General features: G+C 30.7%; 1 protein-coding gene across 1 annotated transcript; it reads left to right on the forward strand.

Annotated features, from left to right (window-relative positions):
* Positions 1–1,213: 1,213 nt before the first annotated feature.
* LOC114916803 (uncharacterized) lies at positions 1,214–4,756 on the forward strand. The gene is made up of 3 exons (XM_083062755.1): positions 1,214–2,293; positions 3,645–4,427; positions 4,535–4,756. The coding sequence occupies exons 1-3, from the start codon at positions 2,284–2,286 to the stop codon at positions 4,567–4,569; spliced, it is 828 nt and encodes a 275-aa protein (XP_082918881.1). The 5' UTR covers positions 1,214–2,283; the 3' UTR covers positions 4,570–4,756.
* Positions 4,757–18,237: the final 13,481 nt, after the last annotated feature.

An 18,237-nucleotide genomic window follows, 5' to 3' on the forward strand; every position in this document is an offset into this window, starting at 1 on the left:
TGAAAAACACCAAAAAACTTTAGTTGATTTCATGTTACAAATACTATACAATTTATAAAATGAATAAATTTCTTTCATTGCACCTTTAACTTTTATTCTCAGTATTGTGGTTAAAATACTTTGATCTTGATATAACGAGACTTGAATGGTATTCCTCTCAATTAAAAAAATATTTAAAAAGTGTCAAAGTATATGATTTTTTAAAAAAGAAATAGAAACTTTTAAAAAAAATCATTAAAAATGGAGAATAGGTTAATAAAATTTTACACTTTCTAATATTGTGCTTCAACAACCAAATAATTTGGATCAAAGGAAGTTACACGTCCTTTTTTTCAGCATTGACGTGGAAGAATAAAAACAAGTAAATTAAAACAATTTTTCAACAGAATATAATACTCTAAATCTAATTTTAACTTGTTTACATGGTCAAATCTACGATTTGAAACTTTAAAAGTATCATAACAAATACAATTTTATCCATTTGTGTTATATAAAATAACTAACTATTTATGATTAAAAGAGAGAGAAAAAAAAAGATCAAGAAGAATTCAATTTGTTTTATAGGATATTATTGAATAAATAATAGTTGGGAAAATTAATGAGTTTTATAGTTCACTCAATTTTTTTTTTAATATTTAGATAACATGTTAATGTTTAAAAGTAATGATATATAATATTGAAAATTATAAATTAAAAAAAAAAAAACCAAAATGGCCAATTTTGGCATACTAACTTTAGTATGCATTCAATATGTGCACAAACTAACTCCCGAGAATGCAGCACACATGAACATTCTTCAATATTTTGCGTTCAACTCCAACTCTAACTTCCTTATTCTCGTTCAAACTCATTTAGTTTTTAAGTTCAAAATAAATATGGTAGAGATGAACAATAGTATATTAATGGTTGATGCTTAAAGTCATGAAGGTGGTGGTGGAGAATTTGACGGGGACACTTTTCTACATTCAAGTGAGCAATGATGCCACGATGGAAGATCTAAAAAGGGAAATCGAAGTTCAACAAAAGCTCCCATGTGATCGTCTGATCCTTGTTCTTGATGCTGATCATTGCTTTCTAATGAACAAAGAGGAAGAAAAGACATCTTTGGTTGATTGTGGGATCCAAGATGGATCTCATATTTACCTTTTCTTCAATCCAGTTGATGAAGATTCTAATGATCATTTCATGTTTACCTTGCCAGATTTTCATCTTGGTTAAACTCACCACCAACATTAGTAAGAATCTCTTTTTTTCTAAATTTTATAGATATTTGGAATTACAAATGAAAAATCCACTTTTTATGTACATCTCAAAAAACTCAAAACTCTCGATGAACACCGAAAGAAGTATAATTGTAATAAAAGTTAGCCTCTTGATTTAATATTAAAGATGTATACAGGATTTATATGTAGATCATCTATGCGTCAAAAGTTAATTCCATATTATGACTATTTTTTTTTGTAATTATAGAATTTATATATTTTGACTTTATAAAATAATTATTTTTCATTTCTATCATCTGCGGATTATGGTATCAATATTTTGATGTGCTTTTTATTAATTTGATTCAAAAGCTTGAAGTTACTTAAAATTTGAAATTTTCTTTGACTTATTATATTTTAACAACACTATTAATCTGAGGTTGTTTATGTTAATCATGATATCTAATTTTATTTCGATAGGATATTTGCATTTTGTACTTACAAATTTTAAAGTTACGCAAACAATCTGAGAGGGTTCAAAGTTATCATATCGGTACAGTAGTATGATACCACTATTGGAGTTTCACGAGATATAATTTATAATAAAAAAAAATAGTTCATGTAAAATCATGAAAAAATAACCTTATCTCATTGGACCAAGCATTACAGAAGAATCCTTAAAAGTTTAGGATTTACCTTTAATTTGGAAGTGTTGGCATATACGTCATTTTGAAAAAAACTGTTTTTGAAACAGTAACACGGTTGCAACAGCCACGTAAAAGGAAATAACGTGCTTCCGATTTTCACGTTGTTTTCCTGATCTTTTTACTTGCTACGGTTAACATATCATGAATGTGGTCCATTTTTTAACTCATTATCAAATAACTTGCGGATATGGTACCGTGATTTCCGCACGTTTTTCTCCAACGTTCAAAGAGGCTCTACGATGGATTAGAGCTCTATAAAAAATTGAACACGTATCTCTGTTTTGGGTCCCTGAGCCTACTCTCCTCTTCAGTATACTACACCATCGCGTATAGAGAGCAAGGGTTCAGAAACCTGAAGGAGCAAGCGAACAACAATGGCTGGAGGTTGGTCCTTTAATTTCCGCAATTATGAGAATGATCTGAACGTGTTTGCTTTTGATTTTGCCATGTTTAGATCTTTAGAATCTCAGTTCTTTCATTTGGTATCAAAGCACGTTGTTTCCTCTGCCTTGTTTTGTATCGGGTTTTTGGGTATCTTTTTTAAACCCCATAATTGTTTCTAAAACCGAAGAGGGAGTAGAGGATGATTTTTTCTACCGTTTCTGTAATTAAAATGGTGTTTTTCGATGTTCAAAACGTGGAGAAATGGTCAAGTTTTCGTTTCGGGTCCGCGGGTCATAAACGGGTAAAAATGACCCGTCTCAAAGTTGAAGACGAGTGAAACGCAATGTGTTTTCGCGTTTTGTTTGTTTGTTTGCTATTGACAGGCATATGTTTTATTTTTAAATTGCATCACACTTCATAGATGAAGCGCTTGGTGCAGTGGTTTGTTCACTTGCATATAGCTGTCATGGCATGGATTTGAATCTTGTTGGTGTCTTGCATGTTTTGATTTTCCTCTATTTTTATATGATGAGTCACGCACATGTCTCTATATGTTGAAGTCACCCACGGTCAAATGATGCTGGAATGATTTCGTAATTACGTGTTGCATGCTTCATACGTGATTGTTTTGATTCCCGTTTTTTTATTTCTTGCATGCTGGAATGATTTCATAATTACGTGATTGCATGTTTCGTACTTACGTGATTGCATGTTTCTTACGTACGTGATCAAATGAATTTTATTTTCTTGCATGCTGGAATGTTTCGTAATTATATTCAAATGATTTATTGCATGCTGACTACATAATATCATAAATTACGTAAAGGGACACGTCACATACATAGTAAATTTAATAGGTGTTATTCCTGACTGCATTACGTAATGTTTTCTTATATTTATTTTATTTGATATTAAAATAAAAATAAGATTTATTTATTTTATTTTAATGTTTAGTGATACATATAATTTTAATAAGTTAGAGAATAGCCACAGCATCTTTAATTAATTAAAATTATATTTTTTTTTAAAAGATCACATTAAGAAAAACATTAATTGTAATTAATTATATGCGATGTGATGAAATATACCCACAGGAAATTTCTTACATTTGTATGATTAATTAGGATAAAATATTATATTATATTTCTTAATTTACCCACAGGAATTAAGAAAGGGAACATAATTTGATAGTTTTATCATAAGATTACATGAGTCTAATTGAATATGACTTTAACCCATAGGCAAGTTTTATGTCACTAGATTCGTTAAAAGAAACATGTTTGCATTGGTAAAACATGACATTTATTTTAGTCTCAAGTTATGATGATGAACATGTTTTTGACATTTGCAGTTTCTCAATCTATGAATATTTCTGATATCAAGTGTGGCATTCCCGAATTAAAGGGTGACAATTATAAGGTTTGGAAGGAGAGAGTTCTTCTTCATTTAGGCTGGATGGACATTGACTATGCTATTAGGAAACCAGCACCACCGGGTATTACTGAGACCAGCACTCCAGATGCAGTTGATCTTTATGAAAAATGGGAGAGGTCAAATTGTCTCTCTGTGACGTTCATAAAGACCAACATTTCTGCTGGAATTCAGGGTTCTGTTGACCATCATGACAATGTCAAGGATTTACTAAAGGCTATTGATGAACAATTTACCACATCTGATAAATCTCTTGCCAGCACCCTTATAATGCACTTCTCATCCTTAAAGCTCACTGGGATTAAAGGAGTGCGTGATCATATCATGCGCATAAGGGATATTGTGGCTCAACTGAAAGCTTTAGAGGTTACCATGTCTGATTCTTTCCTAGTGCACTATATTTTGTGCACCTTACCTCACCATTATGCCCCCTTTAAAATCTCTTACAACACACATAAGGATAAGTGGTCTATTAATGAATTGTTGACCATGTGTGTTCAAGAAGAGGAAAGGTTAATGATGGAAGAAGGAGAGCAGGTGCTCTTAACTGGTTCTTTTAAGAAAAAGAAGAATCAAGATAATAAGAAGGAAAAGATTCCAGCTCAACCAATTATTAAGAAAGAATCCAAGTGCTTCTTTTGTAAAAAGAAAGGACGCATGAAGAAGGATTGTTTGAAGTTTAAGAATTGGCTGGAAAAGAAAGGTAATTTATTTGCTTTTGTTTGTTATGAATCTAATATGACTAGTACTAATCATAACACATGGTGGATTGATTCTGGATCTACAATCCATGTTTCTAATACCTTACAGGGTATGCAAAACCTAAGGAAATCGATGGGAAGTGAGCAATGCATCTATTCAGGAAGCAAGATGAGTTCACATGTGGAGGCCGTTGGGACATGCAATTTAGTTTTGAGCAGTGGTTTTATTTTAAATTTAGAAAAAACTTTTTATGTTCCTAGTTTTAGTAAAAACTTGATTTCTATTTCGCAACTTGCACCTTTGGATTTTTCTTTTAAATTTATGGATTATGGTTTTACTTTGTTGAATAAATCCAAAGTTATTGGTTTTGGTGAATTACGTGATGGTCTTTACCCTATTAATTTGCAAAATAATGACGCTGCTTATAATTCTATGCATGTTTCTTCTGGGTTAAAACGTTGTGTTATGAATGAGGATTCTTCTATGTTGTGGCACCGGAGATTAGGACATATCTCCATTGATAGAATTAAACGATTAGTAAATGATGGAGTACTTAGTACTTTAGATTTTGCTGATTTTGAGACTTGTGTGGATTGCATCAAGGGTAAGCAAACTAACAAGTCCAAAAAGGGTGCCAAGAGGAGTTCAAACATACTAGAAATCATTCATACAAATATTTGTTGTCCGGACATGGATGCAAATAGTCCAAGATACTTCATCACCTTTATTGATGATTACTCACGATATATGTACCTTTACTTACTTCGTTCTAAGGATGAAGCCTTGGATGCCTTTAAAGTTTTTAAGGTTGAAGTAGAGCTACAATGCGGAAAGCAAATTAAGATTGTGAGATCAGATAGAGGTGGAGAGTACTATGGTAAATACACAGAGAATGGACAAGCACCTGGTCCATTTGCGAGATTTGTTCAAGAACATGGGATTGTTGCCCAATACACTATGCCTGGTTCTCCAGATCAAAATGGTGTGGCAGAAAGAAGAAATCGAACATTGATGGATATGGTGAGAAGTATGAGGAGTAATGCAAAACTTCCTCAATTGTTGTGGGCTGAAGCACTTAAAACGGCTGTGTATATAGTAAACTGAGTTCCAACCAAGGCTGTTTCAAAGACACCTTTTGAGTTATTCAAAGGTTGGAAACCCAGTTTACGGCATGTACGCGTTTGGGGTTGTCCGTCTGAAGTAAGGATTTATAACCCACAAGAGAAGAAACTAGACCCAAGGACTATTAGTGGGTATTTCATTGGATATGCTGAAAAGTCCAAAGGGTATAAATTCTATTGCCCATCTCATAACACTAGAATTGTGGAATCAAGAAATGCAAAGTTTCTTGAAAATGACTTGATTAGTGGGAGTGATTTAATTCAAAATATTAGTTTTGAAAAGGATCACTATGAAGTTCAACCCTCTCAATCAAATGACAAACTGTTAGTCAATCACGCTCCTTCAGTTCAAAGATGTGTTAGACAACCAGTGATTTCCACAAGTTGCTGAAGATTATAATGTAGATCAAGTTGTTGACCAGGAGCAACAAGTAAATGTTGAACAACCTATTGAGCAATCGGTTGAACAACAAGTTTCTGACCAAAGTCATGAGACAACATTAAGAAAATCTACTAGAATCAAAAGATCAGCAATTCATAGTGATTATGTAGTGTATTTACAAGAATCAGATTATAACATTGGAGCCGAAAATGATCCTGAAATGTTTTCACAAGCCATGAATTCTAAGGAATCAAATTTGTGGTATAATGCTATGAAAGAAGAGATGAATTCTATGACGTCTAATCAAGTCTGGGATCTTGTTGAGTTGCCTCATGGTGTAAAATCCATTGGATGTAGATGGGTCTTTAAAACTAAAAAGGACTCACAAGGTAACATTGAAAGACATAAAGCAAGACTTGTTGCCAAAGGATTCACTCAAAGAGAAGGAATTGATTATAGTGAGACATTTTCTCCTGTATCTAAGAAGGATTCTCTACGAATAATCATGGCATTAGTAGCTCATTTTGATTTTGAACTACATCAAATGGATGTGAAAACAACATTCCTTAATGGTAATCTAGAGGAAGAGGTTTACATGAAACAACCTGAAGGATTTTTCTCTAGTGATGGTGAGCACTTAGTATGTAAGCTTAACAAATCCATCTATGGATTAAAACAAGCCTCACGCCAATGGTATTTAAAATTTCATGAAGTTATATCTTCATTTGGTTTTGAAGAAAACATCATGGATCAATGTGTATACCAGAAGGTTAGTGGGAGCAAGATTTGCTTTCTTGTTTTATATGTGGATGACATTTTGCTTGCAACTAATGACAAAGGTATGTTGTACGAGGTGAAACAATTTCTCTCAAAGAAATTTGATATGAAGGATATGGGTGAGGCATCTTATGTTATAGGCATTAAGATCCATAGAGAAAGATCTCGAGGTATTTTGGGTTTATCTCAAGAAACTTATATCAACAAGGTTTTAGAGAGGTTTAACATGAAAGATTGTTCACCAAGTGTAGCTCCCATTGTGAAGGGTGACAAACTCGAGTTGAGTCAGTGCCCGAAAAATAATCTTGAGCGGGAACACATGAAAAATATTCCATATGCTTCAGCTGTTGGAAGTCTTATGTATGCTCAGGTTTGTACTATACCTGACATTGCATTTGTAGTTGGAGTTTTAGGAAGATATCAGAGTAATCCTGGTGTTGACCATTGGAAAGCTGCAAAGAAGGTAATGAGATACCTTCAAGGAACAAAAGATTTCATGCTCACATATAGACGGACTGATAGTTTGGAGGTGATAGGCTACTCTGATTCAGACTTCGCTGGTTGCATTGATACCAGAAAATCTACATCTGGCTATGTTTTTATGCTGGCTTGTGGAGTTGTATCTTGGAGCAGCAGAAAGCAGACCTTGACTGCTACTTCTACTATGGAGGCTGAGTTCGTTTCTTGTTTTGAGGCTACCTCACATGGTGTATGGTTGAAGAGTTTTATATTTGGGCTTAGAGTTGTGGACTCAATTGCTAAGCCATTAAAGTTGTATTGTGATAACTCCGCTGCTGTTTTCATGGCTAAGAATAACAAAAGTGGAAGTCAAAGTAAGCATATCGACATTAAATATCTAGCCATAAGAAAACGTGTTAAGGAAAAGAAAGTTGTCATTGAGCACGTTAGCACTGAGTTAATGATTGCTGATCCTTTAACTAAAGGCATGCCACCAAAGAATTTTAAGGATCATGTAACTCGAATGGGACTTGGTTCCATGATGTGACAATCATTGTAATTACTTGTTAAAACTCTTATTTAGTTTGATGTTTTCTCATTTATCTTGTGCACATACCTATTTACTTTGAGAAAACTCATTATTTGTGACCTGGAATAAACGTATGGTTTATTCATTAGAGCTAAGAGATTAGGATGAGAGACTTAATATATTGTGATACATGGGAGATAATACTCATTATCAAGAGGACCTATCACCATGATTCATATATTTGGTTTCCTATTTCATTGATAATTGGATAAATGGACCAAGTGGGAGAATGTTGGCATATACGTCATTTTGAAAAAACTGTTTTTCAAACAGTAACACGGTTGCAACAGCCACGTAAAAGGAAACAACGTGCTTTCGATTTTCACGTTGTTTTCCTGATCCTTTTACTTGCTACGGTTAACATATCATGAATGTGGTCCATTTTTCAACCCATTATCAAATAACTTGTGGATATGGTATCGTGATTCCTGCATGTTTTTCTCCAACGTTCAAAGAGACTCTACGATGGATTAGAGCTCTATAAAAAATTGAACACGTATCTCTGTTTTGGGTCCCTGAGCCTACTCTCCTCTTCAGTATACTACACCATCGCGTATAGAGAGCAAGGGTTCAGAAACCTGAAGGAGCAAGCGAACAACAATGGCTGGAGGTTGGTCCTTTAATTTCCACAATTATGAGAATGATCTGAACGTATTTGCTTTTGATTTTGCCATGTTTAGATCTTTAGAATCTCAGTTCTTTCAGAAGATCGTCAAGTACCAAAAGTGTGGTGTTTCTACTCGGTCAACACAACCAACATCGAAACATAGAATTTGATATTAGCCAATAATTTATGGTTTCGGGTAACAAAATACTTACCATTATAACAAATGCATTTTGTGTTTCTGGATTTCATTCACAGATTAAGAATTTTTAATCTGATTAAGCAAATATACATTAATTTGAGTTAGTATGACAAAGTATTAAATAATTTCAAATTTTATAAAAAGATTTAAATTTTATTTATTCATTAAAAACTTTTAATTTAAAAATTAAATTATTAAAATTTAATATAAATTATAAGTTATTAAGTTTGATTAATAGTTAATGTTTGAGTAAGTAAATATCTCTCCTTATGAAAATTATAATCGTTGATCAAGCTCAAATATGTATCAAATAAATCAAAATTTTGACAACTTTTCTATTAATTATGGTACACTTTTAAAATAATTTGATTTATTTTGTTCCTTTTATTTATTTATTTTAATTAGAGTCTTGAATTAAATTTAGCGAAATATGAATAAGTAAAAAAAATTATTGTAAACAAAATTACTAACATGTACAAAGAAAACAAATCTATAGAATACCTAGAAGGTTGTTTTATATGAAATTGCATCTTATCTTTCAAACACGATTTTTTTCTCTATTATTTGAAATTTGAATTTAATTATCTATTTAATCCCCAAAAGAGAAAAATATAATATGGAAAGATGAAAAGTAATAACTCTTATTACATAAATTGTGGAAACAATAATTATTACAACGGTAAGTATTTGGTTATGAAAATAATAGTGCAATTTAATTTGTTAAAATATCCCAATCTCAATTTGGATAGACTTTTTAGGATTAAAGAATTCCGCCAACTTTAGATTTTCAAATGAATTTTTTTCTTTAATTATTATATTATTTACTTAAGTTTTAAGATTTTTTTACTCAAATAATACTATTTTAAAATTTTTTTATCCAAATAGTAACTGTGCAAATTTATTTCCCCAACTAGAACCATTTACTATTCACGTTTTGGAACGGGCCATTCTGAAATCAGAACGGCCCGTTCCGGATTAAAAAATAACACATGAAAAACAAATCAGAACGGGTCATTCCAAAATCAAAATTAGCACATAAAAATTTGGAACCAGAACGGCCCGTTCTGCTTTCAAAACGGGCCGTTCTGACCTACAAATAATTTTTTTTTCGATTTTCACTTATCAAATACCAAAACTCAGAAACTAACATCAAATAATTAAATTTATTGAATATTAACATTATAAATATATCTAAATAAATTTATTAAAATTCAATACAACAATAAAGATCAATGGTGACAGAAACTGATTATGTTGTTCTCTAATGTCCATTTCTGTTTTAATCCTGGTAGACTTTGACCGACCCTTGAAAATTCGGTTGAGTTCTGAATTTGGCAACAAAATTGAACCAGTATAAATAGGCTAATAATCTTCACGTCGGAGCTCTCCAATCGTGAAAATGATATATAGTAGCCAGCATTTATCCTTGCATGTGAGGGGGCATCTGAATTTTTTTATATCATGTGACATTTGAGTTAGTTAAAGGTCCAATCGATATTTCAGTATTACACTGAAATTAATTAATTGAGTTTATTTTATGATGGACGTAGACTATCACAGTTATTTAGCATAAGTTATATATATGATAAACGATAAGTAAAACAAAAACTTGATAGTCATTTGCATGTCAAGGTCAAAACACGCATCATGCATGTGATATGATCCATTTGATGAATCTTCAAAAAAGAAAATATACAACATGGATTTAAAATTGCTTTATTTATATGGTCTTGCTAAATAAAATGACCCATATGTTAATACAAAAAAAAATGCGAATTGTCCGAGTCATTTCTCACGAATGGAATTCAAAGGGATCATTTGCATATATAATTCGCGCATAACTCGCGAACGCTGGCAAACAGAATGGCTATGCTGGATCAATTCCTTTTTCTCACCTAATATATGTCGTATATGGAACATATTCAGTGATATTCTTTTTTTATTATATGTGTTACGTATGACATGAATATGTTATATATATAGTAAATAGTTATAATAATTATAATCTATTCATTGAATTAATAATTTAATTGATATTAATCATTTATAACAACAGAAGGTTTGTGTTACTTGTAATATAAATAAATGTATAAGATTATAATAATTCATTCAAGTGAAGAAGTAAAAGTAATAGGATTTAATCCCTAGAACATTATAAGAGAAAAAAAATTTGTTGAGAATTTTTTTTTTGTAATTTTGTTTTTTCTTAATAATAGAGATTTTTCTTAATATCAATTATCTTTCGTATAGTTATATTTTTATGTCGAATATGATTTTACCATAACAAACTGATATCAAAGCTATGATACCTGTAAAGTTTGGCGTTGAGAAATTTATTAGCAAAAATAACTTCAATATTTGGTGGGTGTGTTCACTCTCCTCATGCAATAAGAATGTGAGTTGGTGTTGGAAGGAGAAACAAATTAAGTTGTTAGCTAATCTTACATTTGCACATAAGAATGTGAGAATGAAAAAAATTGCATAGCATAATATTGTTATCGTTGGGTGATGAAATTTTGGGAGAAGTTTCATGAGAAAAGACTATTGACAAGCTTTGGGCAAAGCTTGAAAGTTGGTATATGACAAAGTTTCTCCATATCCGTCTCTGCTTGAAGAAACAGTTATATACCATGCAAATGCATGAAGGTGAGTTCATTCACTAACATATTGATGATAATTTCAACCAAGTTGTTCTTAGATTAAAAAATATCGATGTTGTGGTAGATGACAAGGACCAAGTCATTATTTTCCTTAGTTCTTTGCCAAAATCTTGTGAAAATTTTGTAGACACGATAATTTTCAGTAGAAGTTCATTATCAATGGAGGAAATAAAAATAGTTGCATAATCTTGAGAATTGAAAATGCATATTATTGATTCATATAGTGGTACCAACTCAAATGAAGGGATAATGGTAAGAGAAGGAACAAAGGAAAGAAAGGAGAGTTTCCAAAGGGGGTGATCAAAATCATGTAACAAAAATAAAAACAATAATATATGCCATAACTATCATAGAAGGGCACTGGAAGAGAAATTATCTTGAGCTCAAGAAAGATAGAGCAGGTACTTTAGAGTATGGTGGAGCAGTTGTGGCCTTAGAAGAATCGAATGGTATAAATGTTCTCTTTGTCTCATCTAATGTAAATGATGATGAATAGATTATTGATTCAACATGTACTTTTCACATGATGCCTAACAAAGATTAGTTTGTCACATATAAAGAGATTGACGATGGCAAAGTTTTAAGGGGGAATGATGGTGCTTGTAGTATAGTTGGTAAAGGCATAATGCAAAGTAGGATGGATGATGGTATTTTGAGAACATTAACTAATGTGAGGTATGTTCCTGAACTCTGAAAGAATTTAATTTCTTTGAGCACGTTAAACTATCTTGGTTGTTCATATCAAGCTGAAGGAGGAGTCTTAAGAATTTCTAGAGGTGTCATGATAGTTATGAAAGAAAAGTTAAAAATTGGACTATACAGGTGCAACCACTGTTTCTTCTATTTTAGATCTTGACTAGACTCATTTATGACATATAAGATTAGGCCATATAAGTGAACATGAACTTAGCAAGAGAGGCTTGCTTGGTGGACAAAGAACTAGAAAGCTAGATTTTTGTGAGCATTTGCATTTATGAAAAATAATGCAAAGTAAAATTTAACATAAGAGTTCACAAGACTCTTGATTATAGCCATTCAAACATGTGGGTTCCATCAAGTGTTCCTTCTCATTGTAGAGTAAGGTACATGTTAACTTTTGTTGCTGATTATTCACGAAAAGTTGGATTAATGTCTTGAAACAAAAGAGTGATGTATCCCTTAAGTTCAAGCATCGGAAATCTCTACTGAAGGGGTATACGAAGAAGACGGTCATACGACTTAGGACAAATAATGGGTTGGAATTTTACAATAGGGAATTCAATGATTTTTGCACAAATGAAGGAATAACTTGCCATAGAATTCTGAGACACACACCACAACAAAATAGTGTCATAGAATGAATGAACAAGACATTGTTTGCGAAAGCTCATTGCATGCTCTCACATGTAGGTTTGCCTAAGTAGTTTTGGGCAGAGGTAGTTAATACCTCATGTTATTTGGTGAACTCCTTCGCCAACTAATGAATGCAAGACTCTAGAAGAAATATGACTAGGCTCTATGACAAATTATTTAATTTTGCATGTATCGGGTGTTTAGCTTATGCTCATGTTAATGAAGGGAAGTTGGAACCTAGAGCTAAGAAGTGCATGTTTCTAGGTTATCAAGGTGGTGTAAAAAGGTATAGGTTATGGGACCTTAAAGAATCAAAACTCATGATTAGTAAAGATGTGACTTTTGATGAGATAACCATGTTTAACACAAGGTCACATGATAATAAATTTGAATTTCATTGGGCTAGAGAAAAGGTGGAGCTTGAAACTAAAGCTATTAAACAAAAACCAGAGGAGACACAAGATGAAGTCACAATAACATAGTCTAAGTATACATATTGGCTAGAGAAGGCCAAAAAGGCAGGTTAGACCACCTTAAAGGTATGCAAATTTTGTTGCTTTTACACTTAGTATGGCAAAAAAGATTAATGAGTAGGAACCTAGTTCATTCCATAAGATAATTAATTGTGATGAAGCGTCACAATGGGTTGATTCCATGAAAAAAGAGTTTGAATCCCTCCACAAGAATCAAACTTGGGAACTCGTTAATGAATCAATTAATCAAAAGATTGTGGATTGTAAGTGAATATTCAAAAAGAAAGATGGAGTAAGGTTCAAAGTAAGGCTTGTTGCAAAAGGATAAATACAAAGAGAATGTATTGACTTTAATGAGATTTTCCCCCTATTATGAAACAGTTTTATTCAAGTTCTTCTTACTTTGGTGTCTTTAAATGACTTGGAGTTAGAACAGCTAGGTGTGCAAACAACTTTTCTTTGTGGTGATTTGGAGGAAATGATTTATGTGTAACAATTAGAAAAGTTTGTCATACCAAGAAAAGAAAATCATGTATGTATGTTGAAGAAGTCATTATATGGGTTGAAATAGTCACCAGGCAATGATATCTCGTTTATGATTAATATTGAGTATACAAGAAATAAGTATGATAGTTGTGTTGAATTATCATAAGAATTTGCCTAACAATTCTTATATTTACTTCTTTATGTTGATGACAGGTGAATTGCATGTAAGTATCCAACTGAGATTAACAAGGTGATGACACAATTAAGTGGTTAATTTGAGATGAAAGATTTGGGACCGACTAGGAGAATTCTTGGTATGAAGATCATACGAGATTGGAAAACTAAAAGATTATGTTTATCTCAAAAGAGTTAATTAATAAAGTTCTAGAAAGATTTGGAATGTTAAATACAAAAATAGTCAGTACACCTTTTGTGGTTCAATTTAAATTTATAAAAATGTCACCACATACAAACAAAGAGGAGAAGTTCATGTCTCGAGTGCCTTACTCCAATGCAGTTGGAAGTTTGATGTATGTCATGATTTGTACTAGACCAAATATTGCATATGTAGTGAGTATTGTTAGTTGTTATATGGTTAATCCAACAAAAGCTCATTGGCAAACCATGAAATGGATTCTCAAATAGTTGGAGGGCTCAATGGATGTAGGTCTAGTGTTTGGACGAGAAACAAATGATAGTCACATTATGTTTGTGATTCTAATTATGCTAATGATATTGATTGTAAGAAGTCGTCAACTAGTTATATTTTTATGCTTAGAGGTTGTGTTATTAGTTGGTGTGTGACTTTATAGTCTATTTTTGCCTAGTCAACTACAAAGGCAAAGTATATAATAGATATAGAAGCGGTGAAGTAAACCTTATGACTTAAAGGTATCATTGGTGATATTGGCATAAGTTAGAAGGACTTTACAATGTTTTGTGATAGTCAAAGCACAATTCACTTCACAAGGAACCAAATGTATTATAAGAAGACAAAACATATTGATGTCAATATGCATTTTATTCATGATGTTACCACACAAGGTGATGTGTCGGTAGAAAAGATTGTTAATTTTGATAATTCAGTAGATGTGATGACAAAAGTTCTTCCATCAATAAATTTCGAACATTATCTAGACTTAGTTGGAGTTACAAAGGTCGCTTGACATTATCAATGGGTGGAGCAACATAGAGGAACAATGAAAGCTATATGACATATGGAATTCAAGCCAAGGTGGTGATTTGTTACGTATGGCTTGAATATGTTTTCCATATATAATAAATAGTTATAATTCATTAATTGAATTGATGGTTTAGTTGATATTAATCATTCATAACGAAAGGCTTGTGTTGGTCGTATTTTAATATAAATAAGCACATATGATTTTAACAATTCATTCAAACATAAAAGTGAAAGCAATAGGATTTAATCCCTAGAAAGCATTGTGAGGGATAAAGAACTCAAAAAATTCTTCTTTGTAATTTTATTTTATTTTTCTTAAGAATATAGATTCTTCTTAGTACCAACTATCTTTGGTATATATAGTTATATTTTTACATTAAATATGATTTTACCATAACAATGTGAGTGACGAAAACATATATTGACTACTAGATCTTACCATTAATTGTTTAAGTGGATGTGGATTCAAATCATTAAGCAAAATTTTGAATTTAAATATCGTGAAAGAATAAAATAATATGGTTAAAAAAAAATTATTCAAGGTAATTAGTTAATTTCTCAAACAGAAAATAGTTATTGATAAACTTGATGGATGTACTAATTAATGACATAGTAACTCATAACAATAATCATGAGCATCTATTTATTAACTGTATTATCCAAATTTACCACTCTCACTGTCACGTACATAAAAAAGTTCAAGATTAAAATATTTTTTAATTTATATAATTTTACTTATTTTACTTTTTAGTCTCATTATAGTTTAAAAGAAACATGTTTAACTTTTATATTTATTTTTTCAATTATTTTTAGTCTTTATAGTTTAAGATAGATATTTTTTTATCCCTATATTTACAAATTTTTAATCTAGTCTTTGTCATTAATTTTTTTTTTTGTAATATTGTCTCTTTTATGTTAATATGACAAAGATATTAATCTAATTTTTTGTTTCTAATGTTGAATTTATTTTGCTAGATTTACACTAAATTAGGTCTCTTAATGCTTAGTATCTCTTTTATACTCTTATATGCGACATCCATTGTTGAGACATATTTTTTTTACCCTAAAAAATTGAAGACTTCTGCCATATCAATACAAAATAGATAATCTTGCAAAAAAATTTAATGATAGAAACTAAGAAGATTAAAAAACTTTAATTATAGAGACTAAAAAGATTTGTTTTAAATTATAGAGACTAAAAATGATTTAAAAAGATAAATATATAAAATAAAAAGATATTTTTTAAACTATAAAGATTAAAGGTAAAATGAGTAAAGTTATATGACTTTAAAAAATATTTTAACCAAAATTTAATTAGTAGCTAATGTTGAAATCACTCAATTACTATCATAGTAAATGAGAAAGAATAGTTTCATCTTAATTATTAATTTCAAATATGAGTTTTGAGTATTAATCACATTAAATATTTAAAAGTAGAATTTTGTAATTTTAAGTGATTTCTAAAAAATTTTGGAGATCTCACATCAACTAAGAATAAGATAATAATAATATATATAATTGGGGAACAATCTTTACCTTGGAAGCCGGTTTTGTATGACTGAGTTAACCTATTAACCCATTTTCTTAAAATGATATCAGAGCATATCAAAATCTATATCTTAGTGATTGTCGATTGTTAATGAGTTTATCAAGTCATTCATTATCGGGCCGATATTGGACCATCTACAAATGTCTATACCCTAACAATTATCCATTGTTAATGAATTTATCAGGTCACTCACTTTCAAATTATTATTAAACCATCCGCAAATATTTAGTCTTGCAAACTCAACGCTCAAGATATCTAATCCTTGATGTGAGGGAGGTGTTGAAGATCTCACATTAATTATAAATAAAATCATACTAGTATATATAAATGAGAAATAATCATCATCTTATGAATCAACTTTATAAGATTAAATTAAAATTTTGACTATTTTTTTTAAAGAAAAAATACACGTGATTTTCCCAATGATCTTAATCTTCCTTTTTCCTTTTTTCCAATTTTTTTATTATTATTTTCATCCCATTGGCAACGTTAATCGGTTAATATGGATTAATAATTGATACACGAAGCATGGTAGATTGAAAGCCATGCAAGATATGGCATTTGAATTATAGACTTTACTTATTTGACTTAATTTAAGCACTTAATTAAGTTGTTCCCTTACACATCAAGTTGGCTACTACACAAGCAGAGTTACGTTTGACATCCTACCAAACTCGTGTGGGGCAGATTTAAAACGTGTCTATCAAAAGGGACAAGTCTAAAATCGGTCCTCCAATTCGGGGTCAATGTATGCACCCTCTTCTCTTGCACTTAACGTCCTCATACTAGTAATTATTTCTATATAAATTTAATCTCATGCAAATGATTAGTTAACGTTAAGATATAACTATTTCATATTTGTATATAAATTTATTTTAAAATACTCACAAGGAACTAAATGAGGGAGGTATATCAGTTTTAACCACTAAAAGTGTCGGTGGGATTGGACTAAGCAAAATTATTAGCTCCTATCCAATTGTGTTATAATTTTGAATTTAAATTTATTATTATTTTAGTTGTCCAAGGAAAACTAAACTTCAGTTTTTTTATAAATAAAATATTAAATTTGAACCTCATGAATGAAAAAGAAGTTATTAAAAAATGAGACTTCAATGAAAATACTCAATCATATTTTGCATAATAATATAATCAATAAATTTCTTTTATCATGCTATCTCTTAAGACATAGGTTAATGAAATAGTATTAAATTATTCTTAGTAGAAATTATAATAAAATTACACAAGAGAATGTACAAATAAAATTTTCAATAAAAAAAATTCTCTATATATTTATTCCTTAAGAAGTATCTTAAAGATGCTCTCAACATTTTCTTATAGTTAATAAACATGAATAATTAATTTCGTTATTTCCTCCAATTCAATAAATGATAGCAAATGAAATTATAGATTGAAAATTTTAAGATAGTGTTTTTATTTTTATTTTTTTTACGAGAATTCAAATCAATGGTTGATGTCATCATTTGATCTTTATATATATATTTTTTTGCGATACCATGATTGTTGGCCAACAGATTTTCGTACATGATGGAGATGTATTTGATCTTTATACAAGTTTGTGTGTTAATTTAGGTAAATAATTTAATTAAATACTATGCGTAAATAATTTGTTATACATGAAAAATTATTATATAAATTTAATTAACTATAAACTTATCAAAACAATTTTTTTTGCTAAATTTCATAAAAATATTATTTTAAATACTCCTTCAATATATAGATAAATCGATATTGCTTCTAAGAAAAAAGTGTTATTTGAACTCATAATTATGAAGGGCAAGTCTTTGTGTTATCCATATCCATAACTCATGAAATTAGGGTAGTGAGTGTTTAAGATATTAAGCAAGTAATGTTGGTCAAGCTCACGCTACGATATTCTCTCCACAACATTAGCCACGACAATCTCCTTTTACATTGACTTTCTGTTTTTAAATCTTATCATACAAATGCATAATTGCTTATACACATAGTCAATT

This window comes from Cajanus cajan, chromosome 8, assembly GCF_000230855.2.
Source record: "Cajanus cajan strain Asha chromosome 8, NIPB_CcT2T_4, whole genome shotgun sequence".
In the NCBI taxonomy this organism is placed as follows: Eukaryota; Viridiplantae; Streptophyta; class Magnoliopsida; order Fabales; family Fabaceae; genus Cajanus; species Cajanus cajan.

Excerpts from the sequence above, each read along its gene's own strand:
- LOC114916803 (XM_083062755.1), top strand. Across the intron at positions 4,428-4,534 it reads GAATTGGCTGGAAAAGAAAG|GGTATGCAAAACCTAAGGAA; the intron begins GTAATTTATTTG and ends AATACCTTACAG.